General features: G+C 57.9%; 1 protein-coding gene across 1 annotated transcript; it reads right to left on the reverse strand.

Moving 5' to 3' along the window:
* Positions 1–2,597: 2,597 nt before the first annotated feature.
* On the reverse strand, positions 2,598–12,935 carry LOC148161662 (epididymal-specific lipocalin-6-like). Its single transcript, XM_088020655.1, is given in 12 exon segments — positions 2,598–2,689; positions 3,719–3,826; positions 4,120–4,190; positions 4,540–4,679; positions 6,673–6,698; positions 6,932–6,976; positions 6,979–7,032; positions 7,227–7,337; positions 7,790–7,860; positions 10,789–10,928; positions 11,138–11,227; positions 12,846–12,935. Coding segments are annotated over 12 exon segments (1,038 nt in total).
* Between the last annotated feature and the right edge of the window lie 3,538 nt (positions 12,936–16,473).

The raw sequence follows: 16,473 nt of genomic DNA on the forward strand, positions 1-16,473 counted from the left end.
GAAATATCATGGCTGTCCGCCAGCCTCCTCCCGATTTCATCCGTGGTCTGCAAAGACAGGGATGGGTAGCCGGCCCAGAGGTATCACAGCCCTGCCCAGCCAGCCTCCCTGTCCCCCTGCCCTGTCCCCCTCCTGCTCCCAGATCAGACACACCTGTGCGTGCCCAGGCCTGCACGCGGTACAGTGACCCCCGTTCCAGGGCAATTGGGATAAACCCAGGGCAGAAGCTCGCATCCGCGCACACCCCGTCCCACCCAGCCACCCTTGACCTTGAACAAGACCTGCCCACTGGGTATCTGACCCCTCATCAGCCTGCTCTTGAATGGGGTTGGCCCACCCTACATGACCCCTCTTCACACACACACACACACACACACACACACACACACACACGGGTGGGGACCTGGGGCTGCACAGGTGGATTAGACCCTGTGGGGCTGGGTGGCCGGCTCTGGGACTCCTGGTGTCACCTTGTGGTCTTTCCGACCAAACGGCCAGAGGCGGTGGGGAGCCCTGAAAGGACATCTTGAGACAGCATTTGCTGGGCGCGCTTTCTTCCGTCGGCAACCTCCGGATCTGGGAACGCAGCACGTGAACATCTTAGTTTCACTATCTGCAATGTAATGAGCTGGGCCGGGGGCTGTCTCTGGAATGTGGGTTCCTGGTTACCTGGGTTCCAAATTCTGATGGGCTCTGTTGTCAGGGAAGTGAGGTCACCATGGCCGGGGTCCCCTCACCCAACTTCCTCCTCAGACAAGAGCCCCAGCCGCGAGGGCCCCTCCCCCAGCTGTTCAATGCTGACCCCCCCCATGCCCCATCTATACAGTGACACCCTCACACCCCACCCCACCCACAGCCCACGCAAGGCCTGGGTGCAGCCCTTGTGTGAGGACACAGAGCTGGGTTCAGCCTGGGCTCCTGCGCGTGCCCAGGGCTGTGAGCCTCGACAGACCCTGTGCAGGCCCTTCTGCACTTGGGGTTTGGCCCCTTGACATGCTTCACTTAGCCGCTGAGGCAGAAATGCAGTCCTGTGCTGAGCCCTTCCTCCCAGCCTGCTGTGGCCTCGCCTGCTGTGGCCTCGGCGTGGCCGTGAGACGAGCGGGACGTGGCCGCCCTCGGTGAGAGGGGGACAATGGCAGCAGAGCTGGCGCGAACCAGTCACGGACAGTCACCCCCCAAGGCGGGCGCAAGCTGCGGAGACCCCCGCCGCCCAGCAGGGCCGGCCTGCGCCACCTGACCCCATGCTGCCCAGACGGGAAAGCTAAGTACATTCATGTCGGTTCATAGCACAGAGATCCTGTGGGTGGTCCTTACGTGGTAGTAGCTGACTGATGCCATTCTACTGTGTTCTCCTCGGGTGGCCCTAACCGCACCAGCGAATTGCATCGCCAACTACATACTGGTGACTCCACGTGTCCGGCTCCCACATCTCTCTGTCCTCTGAACTCCAGCCCCCCACGTGGCATCTCCGTTTGGGGGTCCTGGGCTCCAAGCTCAGCCCCCGAGCCTGCCCGGGGCTCCCTGTCCTCGGACTGAACCTCCCTCCACGGCCTGTGCTCTCCCCCCCCCCACCCTTCCCTCCGCTTCCACCACTCTGGGGTTTTTCACAAGTGGTCTCCTCTTCCGTGGAAGCCCACCCAACTTCCCTAACTACCTTTGTGCCTCAGCTCTCTTCCGAATGTCCCTTCCTCCGAGAAGCCCTCCCTGACCCCTCCTGCTCCACCCGGCGTGAGTCAGACCTGCCGTTGTTTTACGCTCTCTCCAGACACTTCCCCGAGTCTGCGGTCGTGTGAAGGGCGGTTGCGCTGGTGCGAGCCTGTCCTGGCATCAGATCTCTGAAACTGAATTTGCCAGTTTGCCTCTCTCCGGCAGCTAGCACGTGCCTGGCCTGTCACGGGTGCTGGGAAATGTTGGGCGAATAAGTGGAAGACTTCCTGAGGAAGTGTAGGACGTCAGGGCCCACGGGGACGGGTGGCAGACGCGCTGTGGGACACATACAGAAGGACGACGTTGGTCCAAGAGCCGTGGTCTACTTCCCAGCAGAGAAGTGTGGCAGACTCTTTCCCCCACGGAATCTGGAGGGCGTGGGCAGAATGGGTCCGGTCGGGCATCCTCCTGCCTGGCCAACACCTGCCCTCCTACCGCCTTCCTATCCCCATCTCTCCAAGATCATAAAGGATCCCGCTTGGGCTACGGCCATGGCCCTGGACTTCACCCCATCAGTGGCCTGGGGTATTCCAACGCGTCCCAATAGGCCATTGGATGTGCAGACCTGCAGTCTTGAGCGATGTTCCCGGGGTCAAGGGGGGCGCGGGTGGAGCCCCGAGGGGACGGGTGGGTGGACGCGGGCTCTCAGGGCAGGATGGTGTGGGCACACGAGGCTGCAGGAGGGAGAGAAGCACTGAGCTCGACGGGATGGATGGGGGCCGGGCGTGCTGTTGGCCTGCACGGGAGGGCCCGTGGCCGTCTGTTACCATCTTTGGGAGAACAGTCACACCGTTTGCGAGCTATCAAATGCACGTATGTCTACGAATTTTTTCATGCTCGGGAAGCTGGACCTGCTCTGTCTGCCTGCAGTTGAAAGCAGAGTCACAAGGTCAGAGTCCCCAGCTCTGGCCCTCTGGGGCCGTCCCCGAGCCCGTGGCCACCGCAGCGCCCTCCGAGCTGGCAGGACAGAGAAGCCAGTGTGCTGCCAAGGGAGGGGGCAGCAGGCGGGTGATGGGGAGTGTGCCTCTGTCCCCTCTGTGCTCCGAGGTAGGGGGGTGTCCCCAGTGCAGTCCCAAGGCGGGCACCACACAGGGCCACTTGGGGAGGCCCCTCTGCTCACAGGACCCATGGGCCGGAGCCTGATGCCCCTCCCGCTGCGCTCCTGGCCACGCCCTCCTCCACGGAGACTCCACGGGACCCCTCCGACCTCTCCGATGGCTGTCCTGCAGGCCTCGGTGCCCCGAAGTGGGTTTGTGCCCCCTTCCCCCCACCCCTCCCTGGACAGCAGCTCCCCGCCCACCCTCCCTTCACCACCTCCCCCTGCTCCCCCGATCCTGCCCTCAGCCCAGGGGGTCCCCTGCCTCCATGCAGAGGGTCAGTCCCACTCCGGGCCTGTTGCCCTCTGGGCTCCGCCCGTGCACTGGCCGCCCCCACTCAGCCCCGTGGCAGCCACACCAGAGACCCGCCCACCTGGTCCCCCCGTCCGGGCGCAGCACTCCGCCCGCCCACCTAGCCACCCGTTTGCTGTGTGTGTCCCGGCCCTGACCTCCTACTTCCCACTTCCTGCCAGCCCGCAGCGCAAGGGCCGTGACAGGAACGGATGTGTGTTCGTGTCCCCCCAAATTCATCCATCAGAGCCCCAGAGGGATGGTGTGACATCCTGGGGCCTTGGGAGGTGTGTGGGGTTAGCTGGGTGCTCATGATGGGGTCAGTGCCCGTATAAGAAGAGGAAGACACCGGAGCTCTCTCCCCGACACTTGACATAGTGAAGAGGCAGCCATCTGCAAACCAGGAATGGGGACCTCCCCGGAATTCGCCAGGTCGGCGCGCTGAGCCGTGAGGATCAATGTCCATCGCGGGCGCCCGTGCGGTGCGGTCTGTGGTGCTCTGTCAGGGAGCCCGAGCTGAGGCAGGTGCTTCCATACCTTGCCCTCTGAGCTTGTCGCCCCTCCGTCCCCCACCTGACCCGCACTCCGCACGCCCCCTCCCCAGAGTTTTCCACTGGACTCACTGAGGAGCAGCAGGGTCTTAGAGGTCCGGCCGGCCCGGCCCAGGCGCACGTAGACCACGCCGTAGCTGTAGTCAGTGGACAGCACGTGGAAGCCCTCGACCCCCTTCACTGGACCGGAAGAGAAGCGTGGGGCCGCCCGATCAGGCCTGCACAGCAGGGGCAACTGGGAAGGGTCAGGAGTCCCTCCCACACACCCAACCACCTTCCAGGCCTAGGCTGCGGGCACTTGCATGCTTGTGGGCTCTGGGACCGTGGCCTGCCTGCCCGCCCCGTGGGCCGCTGTCTCTCCCATCCACCCAGCCCTGGGACAGAGGAGCGGCCTCTCCCGGGCCTGTGGCCATGAAGCCGGGGACACGCCCACCTCCAGGTCTTTCTCTCCAGGCCCGGGCCTTCCTACGCACAAGTATTCCTGAACATCGCCTTTTTCCTATCTTTCCGCAGAATTAATGTGTGTGACTGACACCCCTGTGACCTGGGGGCGGGGGGTGGCAGCAAGGCGGGAGCCCTTTGTTGGCTCTGGTTTCCTGGAATTTTCCACTTTGGTGCAGGGTCAGTCCCACAGCTTAAGGGAAACCCTCGGAACACCCACTCTCTGCCGAGTGCTCCCGTGTACGTGGTGGCCTCTCCCAAAATCAGGCCTTAATTTTTAGGGGCAGGAAGGGTTTCGGGACTGCAGAGATGATCTGTCAGATGTGCAGGTGATCGTGGGGCTGGCTCCCCCCGCCCCCGGCTCCCTTTCCCCTCTTGACAGGGAGATGTCTGGGCTGTTTGTGGTCAGGGCTCCGTGAAGAATGTGCTGGGCCCCTCCCCGGTCCACTCACTGGCTGAAGGCAAGTACCACCTTCAGCTGGCCCGCTTTGTGGACCTCCAACATCGATGCCCCCAGCTTCCTCCTGTCTCTGCCTGGCAAGAATCTCTGATCCTCAGAGGCGACAGCCAGAATGTACCAGAACCCTGAAAACTGTGGAGAGCGTGCTGGCGTAGCAGCCCGTGCCAGGCTCCCAGCCGGGCCCTCAGGAACCCACCGGACACTGACATTGGCCTGAGGCCCAGGCCGGGTCCAGCACCAACAGGTCGGCGCAGCCCCTGCACAGGGACCCGGCTGCCCCTCTGGGCCTTGGCGGGCAGGTGCCGGGTGTGCTGGGTCCCCGAGGGCTGGCCTGTGGTTACCATCTGCTGGAATTCCCTTCCCGTGAAAGGCCTCCCCCTTCCTTCCAGCTCGGCCCTCGGCCCCATCCCTCTGACTTCCTGCCACAAACCCACATTCCCGGGGAGTCAGTTCCCACGGCCACCTCCACTAGGACCTTCCACCTGCCAGACATCTGGTTGTTCTGGAACACGCTCTGCTCGTTCGGTCTCTGCCCACCTAGCATCCCCGGTGCCCTGAGGCAGCACCTGCCTGGGGCCCTCGGCCCTCCCCCCTCTTGCGTGGCCACCAGCTCCTCAGAGAGAGGCCAGGGCCTGAAACCCCTTCCGCCCTTGCGGCACTGCCCCCTGTTCCAGGATGGCCCTTTGGAGATTTTCAGGGAGTGATCTTCCAGCCACCACACACACTGCATGCCTGGCCCCGGTCGGCCTGGCTGTCAGCCTTGGGGAACGCAGGTGTGTGGCTCACCTTGTTCCAGTTGAGGTTGTGGGACTCCCTGGGTAGCTGTTCCTGCGGCCGGGATCCCGTAGCAGGCATAAGCGCCAAGACCAGCACACACGTCAGCCTCCCTGGTCCCATTGTCACCCTCCTTCCTCGGCCACCGGGGCACTGAGTTTAAGTCTCCCCACCCACCTGACCCTGCCGTGGGTGTCCAGCCACCCCAGAGCCTTGAGCCAGCCTGGGGTGGGTCAATGGGGGGGGAGAGGGGCTTTGGGACACAGGCGGGCGGCCTAGGGGCTCGGCCTGGTGGGTGCTGCCTGAATTTGAAGGCCATCGTGTTCCCCTGTGAGACCCCTGGGCCTCCCATCCTAGCCCCCGCGGAAGAGAGGCAAGCAGCCGGGAGGTGTCCCTGGGAGTCACTTCATAGAGATATTTGCACGTGAGAAGCAGGACCACGGTGACGATGGGGCACAGATGGCACCAGCGTGACAGCAGGGCTTTCCGTCCCGAGCAGGTGCTGACGGACAGGGCTGCTGGATGTGTGTGAGCGTGCCCACCCCTAGCCTGCACGCACCGCCCCCCTCCGTGAGTGATGGGCACCCCCCCCACGACGTCAGGCACGGCCCCACCAGACCACAGGAGGAGCCACAGGCTCGGTCCCTCGGGAATCCTGCCCCCTGCCCTGGCCCCAAAGCTCCAGGCCTGGGAAAGCCACACTCTTGTGCCCTGGACACTGTGGCACCCCAGCCGCGCACCCTGGTGGGCACCCACGCCCACTGCGTCAGCCCGCACCTGTCCAGACCCCCGAGGGTCTGCTCTAACTCAGACAGTCCTCCCTCCAGCCCAGGGACTGTGGTGACCTCTGCTTGCGGAGCAGCTGCCCCCAGCCCAGCCCCCACTCAGGAGCCAAGACCCACGTCCACGTGCCCCCCACCCAGAGCTGGTTCTGGGCTGTATGGCCCAGCCCTCGGTGAGCCCCACGCCCACCTCCTCCCCTGCACCGACCGGAGCCCCGAGAGGGCAGCGCCCCGTCTGACATTGCCGTCCGCCCTCAGCACACAGGTGAGAGGCATCTGTAGGGCCTTGTGGGATCGTTTTATTTGGAACTGCCGTGAGTCCTGAGAGCAGCCCGCCCCACACCAAGCTCCCAGGCGGCTGAGCAAGGAGGCCAGCGCCTGGCCAGCCTCACAGGACTTGGCGGGCACAGTCCCACCGGGAGGTCGATGCATTCACTGAAACCCAAGCAGAGTGTTGCAGGACCCCAGATTCACCTCGAGGGGTGTCAGCCCCGTCCCGGGCCCCGGGCCTTCTCGGGGCAGAGCTCTGGGGTGTAGGATCTGGGGTGATGCTCAGGAGGACAGCTGACCTGGAAAGTCTTGTGCGCACAGGTGACTGGGGGGGAAGAGGACTACTGAGGGTGGGCACCCAGGACACACCGCGGCCACCCCGCTCTGCCCACGGCGTCGCCCGAGACGGGGCCGGCCCTGCAGGCCTGGCTTTGGGCAGGAGCAGGGGACTCCGTGTAGAGCTCCCCACCCCCACCCTGCCTGACTCCCTGAGGCTCGGAGGGACCCCGAGACCCACAGAAGTCAGCCAGGGGCCCGTGGGCATCGGGTGACACTCACGGTCCGGCCTCAATGTGGCCTGCTGCTGAGACAGGAAGCCCAGGACTGGCTCCACCTAGCAAAGAGGCGCAGGGCCTCCTGGCTGGCCAGCTCTGTCCGGCCTGTGGGGCGGGAGGGGAGCCCTCACTACGTGTGCCCCGTGCCCCAGCCACCCCTCCTGCAGGGGGCCGAAGGGCAGGGATGCTGCTCTGGGACCCTGGAGGCCCGGGGCTCAGCACAGTCAGCGGGAGTTTGCCCAGCCTGGCCGCCCGTGGCAGGGAGTTTGTGGGGCCGGCCCGTGGTGTCCACCACTTACTGTACAGCTCCACGGTGTTGAACGCCTCGTCCTTGAACTCTAGCTGGGTGAACACAATGGCGTAGTCCCTGAAGTTGGTGCCCAGCCCCCGGTAGTCCAACACTCCTAGGCCTAGGAAATACGTGCACCCCCCCAGGGCGGAGCATCAGACCTCACGAGAGGCCCCCCCGGAAAGCATTGTCCCATTGACCCCAGAGCCAGCACACAGAGGGCCTCAGGAACAGATGCCCGGCGAGTGCCTGTCCCAACTCATGCCGGGGGGAACCCTCCACCGATCATGTCCCCTCGGGGGCACCACCCCCGACGGAGGCCCAGGGTCACCGCGGGGCACGCCAGGGTGAGCCCTCTGTCTTCCAAACTCTGACAAAATGCATCCTTTCACTTTCTAGTGGAAGTCTCGGGGATGGGCCCGCTCCCCATCCCACGGCATTGGCCAGGCGGCAGGGGACGCCAGCCCAGGCTGTCGGTGATGGATCCCACTAGGGAGGGCCCAGAAAGCCAGCCCATCCCGCACCGCCCCATGCCCCACGCCCCGCATGAGACCGTGGAGGCCGTCGCCTTACAGGAGTTCTCAAACACCCATCCAGAGCTCTGTCTCAGCAGCTCCACCACGTTCACGTCACGCCTCTCCAAGCTGGAAGAGCGATCGTCTGTCCTCGGCTCAGGGTCTGGACTCAGGCCCAGAAGAGACAAGGGTCCTACCAACTGCACCTGGCCAGCCACCAGCATGCCGCGCAGGGGATCCTGGCTGCCGCTGATGGTGCCCGTTGCCCGGAAGCCTTGTTCTGCAACGAATCCAACCTGGCCGAGGAATGAGCAGACACGAGAGCCCTGCAAAGTGCAAATCGACTTCCTTCCACCTCCCAAGAGGCCTCGCGCGCTAGAAGCCACGTGACGGGCACAAAAGGAGCCTCGGACAAACACAAGGTCGTCTGTAATTTTGGGTAAAGGCACCCAGTATCCAAAGGGGCCTACGTCCCCGAAGCGGTCAGTCCATAAAGTGAACCAACCACAGAAATGCAGCGGTCTTTGCTCACTAAGATGAGCTCATGGCTGGGAAATTCCAGAAGGAAGAACAACAGGCAAGAGCCATCCAGTAAACTGAGGCAGTGGGGCACAAAGCTGCAACAGGTGAAACAACGGGGTTTGGAAAATCAGAAGACTGATCAAAGGAATGAATGGGAAGTCCAGAAACAGGGGCGCCTGGGTGGCTCCGTCCATCAAGCGTCCAACTCTTGGTTTTGGCTCAGGTTGTGATCTCGTGATCGTGAGACTGAGTTGGGCTCCGCGCTCAGCACACACTCTGTTTGAGATTCTCGACCCCTCCCTCCGCCCCTCCCGCTCGTGCTCTCTCACTCTCTCAAGAGTAAATAAATAAATCCTAAAAAAAAAAAAAGTCCAATAATAAAGCAAAATGGGAGCATGGGAATTTAGCACGTGACAAAGTCAGCCGGAGTCCGTGGAGGACAGAGAGGCAATTCGATTAATGACGTTAGAAATTGGGTAGTGATCTAGAAAAAACCAACTGGTTCCTCCTATTTTCCCAGGGTCAAATCCCAAATGCAGCGAAGATGCCAGAAGCACCAGGGAGTTGCAAGCCGTTTCCTAACTGACGGTGTCACAAAAGCCAGGAGCCCCGCAAAGAGAAAGCTAGTGTGCATCCTCAGAGAAATGGAAAGAAATCCTTCATGTATGAAAAAAAAAAAAGTCCTCCTCAATGTTATAAGAAAAATGACAAACTGGGAAGTATATTTGCAACTGGTTTCTGTCACAGACAAGTGCCTCATATTCCTAATCCTTAAGGGTTCTTACAAAGGAGGAAAAACACACCTTAGAGGAAAACATACCAGAGATGTGACCAGGCAGTGCGTTGGGCAGGGAGCACGTACGCTGCGACGCTCCCATCCTTAGAAGGGCCACGTAGAAGCTGAAGGGGGCCATCTGTTGCCTATCAGATGTCGTGGAAGCAAGAGCACGGGAATGCCGGGGCGCTGGTTCAGGGAACCTGCCACGTGGGGACCTCTTGGAGGCGAGAGCACCAGGACCCACGCCACAAAAGGTGTTTCCAGTTGCCGAAGATTGGAGAGCACTGTCTGTCGAGCAGCAGAGCCTGGCAGAAGGCCTATGGAGTCTCACACAGCGATCCAAAAGAGCAGAGCGCCCTGGTAAATGCGAAAGGACATCACTGTACGGCCCAGCGATCCCCTGCAGGGCGCACACGCAGGAGAACAGAAGGGAGACTTGCACACCCATGTTTATGACAGTGCCATTGACGAACCAGACGGTGGAAGAAACCATGTGGCCTGTCCACACCATGGAACATAATTCAGCCTTAAAAAGGGAGGAAATCCCGACACCGGCTACAACGCGGATGAATGTGGAGGACACGGTGCCGAGTGAGATCAGCCCGGTCCCCGGCGCAGACAGACCAATCCCCAAGGATCCACTCCCCGGAGGCCCCAGAGGAGTCAGACCCACAGAAATAGGGGCAGGGGAGGGGATGGGTCCGTGTTCAACGGAAACGGATGGAGGGGGTCGGCTGCACAACAGTGTGAATGTGCTTGACGCCCTTGTGCTGTGCGCTTAGAAGTAGCGAGGACAGTAAATCTCTGCGCTGTGTTTATCTTCCTACAACTTTGAAAAATGTCATAAAGACAAAAGAGAACAAACTTTGAAATGTTTTAAAAGAGAGCAGAGCCTCTGTGGACTGATCGGAACAACCCCCCAGCGTGCGTGGGCAAATGACACATGGGTGCTGGTGTGTGCCTGCCCCCACGTCCCTAACACGGGCTACCCTCAGGGAGGAGACGGGCTGGCTGAGGCAGGTGGGGAAGGACCCCCACGGTACACCCTGAGGAACCCTGATTTTTGAGCCATGCAAGTATGTTTGCTGTCCAAAGGCCAACGAATGAAATTTCATTACACAACAAAACGTGAGAGGCCCACTTGCCTCTCCTCCAAGCCCTGATCCGAATGTGTATCTGCAGGGGGCCCTCAGCACAATCCACCTCTCCAAATCAGCTTCTGGCCCAGGTCCCTGGACAGAGATGCGCCTTGACACTGGCACCAGGAGAGGCTGCTGACCAATCATTCCGTTGAGCAGATGCCAAAAATCGGCTCTGAGCCTTGTGGCATCCCCATGGCTCCTATGGCATCTTTGGCTTTGCATAGGGCCCAAGGCCCTCCAGAGGCCCAGCTTCTGTATTTGGATGTCTGATTCCACCAGCTTCACTGGGACGACCCAGCCACGTGGCTTTGGGGCCAACACCATGGCCCGTGGGACCAAGCTCACCCAACACCGTGGAGCTGCCATCTTACCCCAGACCTCCCCTGCCCTTGCTTGTCCCAAGGCCAGGCCTGGCCCAGGTACACCCGGGCCCCACATCTCCTGCAGGCAGATGCAGGAATGCGAGGGAGGGTACCTGGAGTCCCCCAAGAACCCGCGGCTCTTCAGCACAAGGCATGACCCACTTCAAGCAGTAGCTTGAGAAGGATTTGCCCAGGAGGCCTCTCCCACCCCGGCATGAGTCCCACCCAGACACAGGGCACACACCGCACTCACCTGTGCCTGGAGGACAACATTTTCAGGTTGTTTTCTGGAGTAAGGGTCACCATGACGCCCTCGACGTTCTTCGTGGCCTTCTCCAACGCAAAGCCCTTCTCACCTGAGGCCACGGCAAAAACATCCCAGGACCCCAGAAGCTGGTGGAGGAGGAGCAGGTGAGGGGGGCCAGTCCCTCAAGCCCTTGGAGGCATCCTCTCTCTATCTGGGAACCCAGGGCCCCTTCTTCAGGCTAGCCCATCCCCCCATAGCCAGTGCCGGTCTGGGTTGGCTCTGGGAGGGTAACCCAGAGGTTGTGTGGCCCCACGGGAGGGGCCTGGGCCCCTAGGACCCACAGGAGTGTTGTTACCGGCTTAGGGTCCAGCCTCCTGAGCCACACTGCCTGGGTCTTAGGCACTGAGACCAGAGCCAGCAGGACAGCTCACAGGACAGCCTCATCCTTGCAGGTATGTGCACACCAGCACACATGCCTCGGGGCCAGGGGTGTGCAGTGCCTCCAGCCCCTGAATACCCATTTATATGTCTCTGCATGGGTCTCTGTGGGCGGCCACTAATCGCCACGACACCATCCTGGCCTCCCTTTTTGCAAGGTGGGGAAATTACCCAAGGGCGGGTGGCATTATTATTCAGTGGTGGCCTCTGTGCCCTGCCCAGATGTGCTAGAGAAGGGGGAGTGGGCCCCTGGCGAATGTGTGCCAAGCACACACAAAGCGTTCTTTGTCAACGCTGCCATGCCAATCCCTGGTTCTGTATGCTTCCTTCCACTGGAAGCTTCCAGAATGAGCATCCCATTCCCAGTCACACCACCTGCACTCCTCCCTGGGGATTCAACACTCTTGAGCCTTGCTCAGTCTGGGTAGGCCAGTAACCCTGGTCCTTAACCCTGGCTGGCAGTAGGCCAAGGCCAAGTCCCAGCGGAGGCACAGACAGTTCTTCCAGAAGCTGAAGGTTCGATCTTTTGTTTCAATCTTAAAAAAAAAAAAAAAAAAACAGAAACCAAAATTTTTTGAAAAAGCTCCCACCCCTTCATGGCTTACCCATTATCCTGCTCTGTGGGTCTTGGCCTCCTGCCCCCACCCCCAGTCAGCACCCAGCCCGGAATGTCCCGTTCCTTCTGTCGCTCCACTCCACCCGTCTGAACGTGTCCACCCTCTCGCCCACCTTGGCCTTGCTGCCTCCCACCTCTGCACTCCATGACCCTGACCAGACACCCCAGGAGCTGCACAGCCCCCAACGTCCCATCGGAGATCTGTATGGGCCTGGCTTCTCAGCCCTGGATCATCTGAGCCCCTAGCTGGGAGCAGAGGACAGAGGGCTTGGTAGGATCTGTCTGAGCCCCTGAAATCCAAGGGGAGGTGGCTAGGAAGGTCCTTCCTTGGGAGGTTGGAGGGAGTGGTGGAATGTTCAGACTACATTTCCAGACCCCTTTGCTGGCTGGCTTCCAGGGGTTCTATCAACACAAAGACAAGGAAGATTTGGCGGGTGGAGGAAAGATGAAGCCATTTGTCTTGCCAGGCCTTTTTAAGGAGGGACCTCTGCTAGGCCACCACTCCAGCCCCTGCTTGGGAGATGAGTTTACTGGTGAACAAAAGGAAACCAGCCCTTGTACAAATGTGCAGCTCAACTTTGCACCACCCCAGGACCTGGGGAGTCTCAGGCCTCGACCACGGATTAGGGTGTCCCGTGACTACCAGCTTCCCCAATGCCTGGCAGAAGAAGATGGGATACAAGGACAAAAATATCACCCTACTCTTCAAATTAATCCTGTTCATCATGTTTTTTCAAGTACAGTTTCCTGACGCAACATTTGAGGAGACAAAGATGAAAGAAGAGAATCACAGCAGAAGAGAGATAAGGGAAGCAGACCCACCAATGCTCCCTGCGTTGGAATTACAAGGCAGGCTCTCGTAGTCCACTTGGGCTGATATCACAAAAATACCACACACTGGGTGGCTTATAAACAACAGGCATTTATTTCTCAGTTCTGGTAGCGAAAAGTTCTAGTCAGGGTGCTAGCAGGGTCAAGGAGGGCCTCTTGTGGGTCACAGACCTCTCACAGTGTCCTCATGGTGGAAGGGGTAGGGAAGTTCTGCTGTGGGGTCTCTTTCATAAGGGCATGGATTCCATTCAAGAGGCTCCACCGTCATGACCTAGTCCCCTTCCAAGGGCTCACTTCCCAGTGCGATCGTACTGGGGGCTAGGACGTCAACATGAGTATTGGGGGTAGACACACACATCAGGACCACACAGATTGTGAAAACAGCTATGATCACCTTGCTTAACAAGATGGGAGCCACATTTGAAATTTTATGGTATTTTTGCAATTCTCATAATACAGCTGGAAACCATAAAAAGTGGTATAGATAAAAGACATCTGTGTAACCCAAAATAATCTTACAGATTGCAGATTTGGAGAAAAATATATACAGTAGGCTCTCATGAGCCAGAATGCACAGGTTGTTCTACAAAGGAGACATCTTAAATCCTGGGAAAAAATTGATTTTTGGCAATAAATCCGGACAACTAGATATCCATTTAGAAGAAGATTAAGATGAAGCATATTCACCTCATGCATGGGAATAAACATGAAATGGATCAGAAATCTCAGTGCTAAACATGGAAATGGAATCATATGAGTAACAAAAGAAATCACTGGTGGGTTTCTGTATGATGTGGATGTAGGGAAATGCTTTCTAATTGTATCAGATTTCACTCCTGAAGGCGGAACCATCAGGAGGCATATAGATTCACAAATAAGGGGTTTGTGGCAGGAGGTTGACCTCACATCACTGTAGGAGCTCATTTCACAGGCCCCGTAAGGCTTTTGTCTTCTGGGGATTCTGTCATGCAGCCCAGGCAGATCAAGCCACTACAAACCCATAGGCCACACTAACTATGCATAAAATCCAGATGTAATAAAAGAAAGTACTGATAAATAACTTGACTATATTTTTAAATTTTTTATAGCAAAAATAAAGCCATAAACAAAGTCAAAAGATGAGTGACAAGTCTGGAGAAAATATTTCCAACACAGATCACATGCAAGGGCTAATAGCCATACTCTACCAAAACTTTTAGAAATTAAAGAAAAACAGGGCTGAAAACGCATCACAAAAAAAGGACAAATGACATAACCAGATAATTCACACGAAAAAGTTAAAATGACCCCTAAACATGAAAAGATGTTTCTTATGAATTGCATTCCACCAACCCCCCGCCCCCACCAATTTCTATGCTGAGGTCCTGACCCCAGAACCTTAGAATATGACTCTGTTCAGACATGGAGGCTTTTAAAGAGTTAGTTAAGTCCAAATGAGATTGTTCAGTTTAAACGTACCTGGGGTCCTTATCAGAAGAGATTAAGGTATACACACACACACACACACACACACACACACACACACTCAACTGGGGCGACCATGTGGGGACATGGGGAAAAGATGGCTATGTACACACCAAGGAGAGAGGCCTTGGGAGGAACTGGCCCTGCCACACCTGGATCTGACTCCAGCCTCCAGAGCTGGGAGAGAATACACCTCTGATGTTTAAGTCTGTGGTGCTTTGTAATGGCAGCCCTGGTGAATGGATACAATGTTCATTTTCATTCACAGTAAGAAAATGCAAATTAAAACAATGCGGAGATGTCATTTATCACCTATCATCCTGCCAAAAATTGCAGAGCTTAGCCACACCACCCACAATTTGGCTACACAAGCATGCCCATGCACTGCCTGTCAGACTGCAAATGGTACCATCATTACAAAGGGGAATGTGGCAACATCTAACAAAACTTAACTACCTGCCCGTTTGTCTTTTGTTCTAGAAATCCCACTCACAGGAATCTATCCTAAGGAAGTACCTGAGACAATACAAACTATATATACACACAGTGGTTACTCAGTAAAGCATTGTTTGTGATAGAAAACTGTTGGAAGTTGGCTAGGTGCCCACATCCAGGAGACTGTCTGAATCAAAGATGGTGTACCCACAAACAGTCCTATGCAGCTATAAAAGAATAACCCGAAGGTCTCTGTGAACCAACATGGGGTGAGTGCTATGACATGAAGGTGTATTGTAAAGTGGAAAAAGCCAAGTGCCAAAGGGCATGTGAAGCACACAGCCTTCTAGGTGAGACAGAAAGGATGATAAGGAAATGTACGTTGTCTGCCTATTTCTGCAAGAAGAAACACAGGAAGGATAAATCGGAGTCTAAAGAGCTTCGTCACCCACAGGGGTAGGCTGGGGAGGAAGTTAGACCCCCTCCCCACAGCATACCTTCTTTTATGTTGTTGTTTTTTTCCAGATTCATTTATTTATTTTAGAAGAGGAGAGAGAGAGAGCAGGGGGAGGGGGAGAGGGACTGGGAGAGAGAATCTTCCAGCTGACTCCCTGATGAGCTTGGAGGAGCCCGGCATGGGGCTCCATCCCACGACCGTGAGATCCTGACCTGAGCCGAAGGCAGACGCTTTAACCGACTGAGCCACCCAGGAGTCCCCACCCTTCACCCTTTTCTGTTACAGGCTTTATGATATTTACATTTAACAGTTAATATGTAGATTCAGTAAAAGTTAAGCTTCTGTCACTTTAAGCTGTACCAGTCAAAGGTACTTCCTCAGGCTCCTTGCATGAGCTCAGGCTTGGGTCAGATTGACCTGGGTTCAAACCCACAGCAGGGCCATGTCACAGCCCTGTGACAGGAACCTCCTATGGGAACTCTTGGAAACATGCCTGGGGCCATGGTGTGGGGAGGAGTAACTTGCCAGGCTGAAGGCCAGGGGTCCCCACGATGCCCAAAGGGCTGCCATAGGCATCCACATTCTAGAGACAGACCCCTACTCCCTTCAATTGGCTAGAGATGCTCCAATGATCAAACTGTTCTCCCGCTGTATCCCTACATGCTGAGGATGTGGTAGAAAAGCCAACAGTGAGAGCCATTTCCTACACTGCAGACCGGAGTCAGGTCTCACCCCTGACATCTCTGGCCATTTGCCTGGAGGTACCCAAAGGTAACAAGGGAGGCCCAGAGCCAGCCAGGCCAGTCAGACACTGCTGTGATCCGACTGTGCAGCCCAGCTCTCCGTGTGTGTGTGTGTGTGTGTGTGTGTGTGTGTGTGTGTGTGTGTGTACAGGGGTCTCATGCAGGGTGATGATGGGTCCGATGCCCGGTGGGTGGATCATGCTCACACCCCAGGCCAAGGCTGGCTGGGTGCGATGGGGTGTGGGGGGCTGGGAGCTTATGCTCAGGGTTTATCCCGAGAGCTCCACAGGTATGGGTCACTGTCTGGGGTGTTGGGCTATGCACGCACAGGTGTGTGTCTGATCTGGGAGCAACAGGGGGACTGGACAGTGTGACAGTGAGGACGGCCGGGCAGGGCTGTGATGCCTCTGGGCTGGCTACCCCTCACTGTCTTTGCAGTAGTCAACGGATGTAATGGACTAGAGGATGGCAGACACCCACTCCATCTCTATGACCTGGGGCGTGACCCCATAGGGCTGTCCAGGAGCAGGAGCTGAGTATTGCCGGGGAAGGCCTCTGACATCACCCAGACCACTGTCTGCGGTAGTCGTTCAGTGGATTGTGCTCCAGGAGCCGGAGCCCATGGAGGCCAACCCCGAGGCTGAGAAGCCTGGGGCAGGGTGCCTGTGGGTGTGTGGGGAAGGGTCGGGGCTGGCCCCACAGCGAGG

This window comes from Eumetopias jubatus, unplaced genomic scaffold (genome assembly GCF_037043125.1).
Source record: "Eumetopias jubatus isolate StellerSeaLion01/CBP00866 unplaced genomic scaffold, mEumJub1_p1.0 scaffold_99, whole genome shotgun sequence".
NCBI lineage: Eukaryota > Metazoa > Chordata > Mammalia > Carnivora > Otariidae > Eumetopias > Eumetopias jubatus.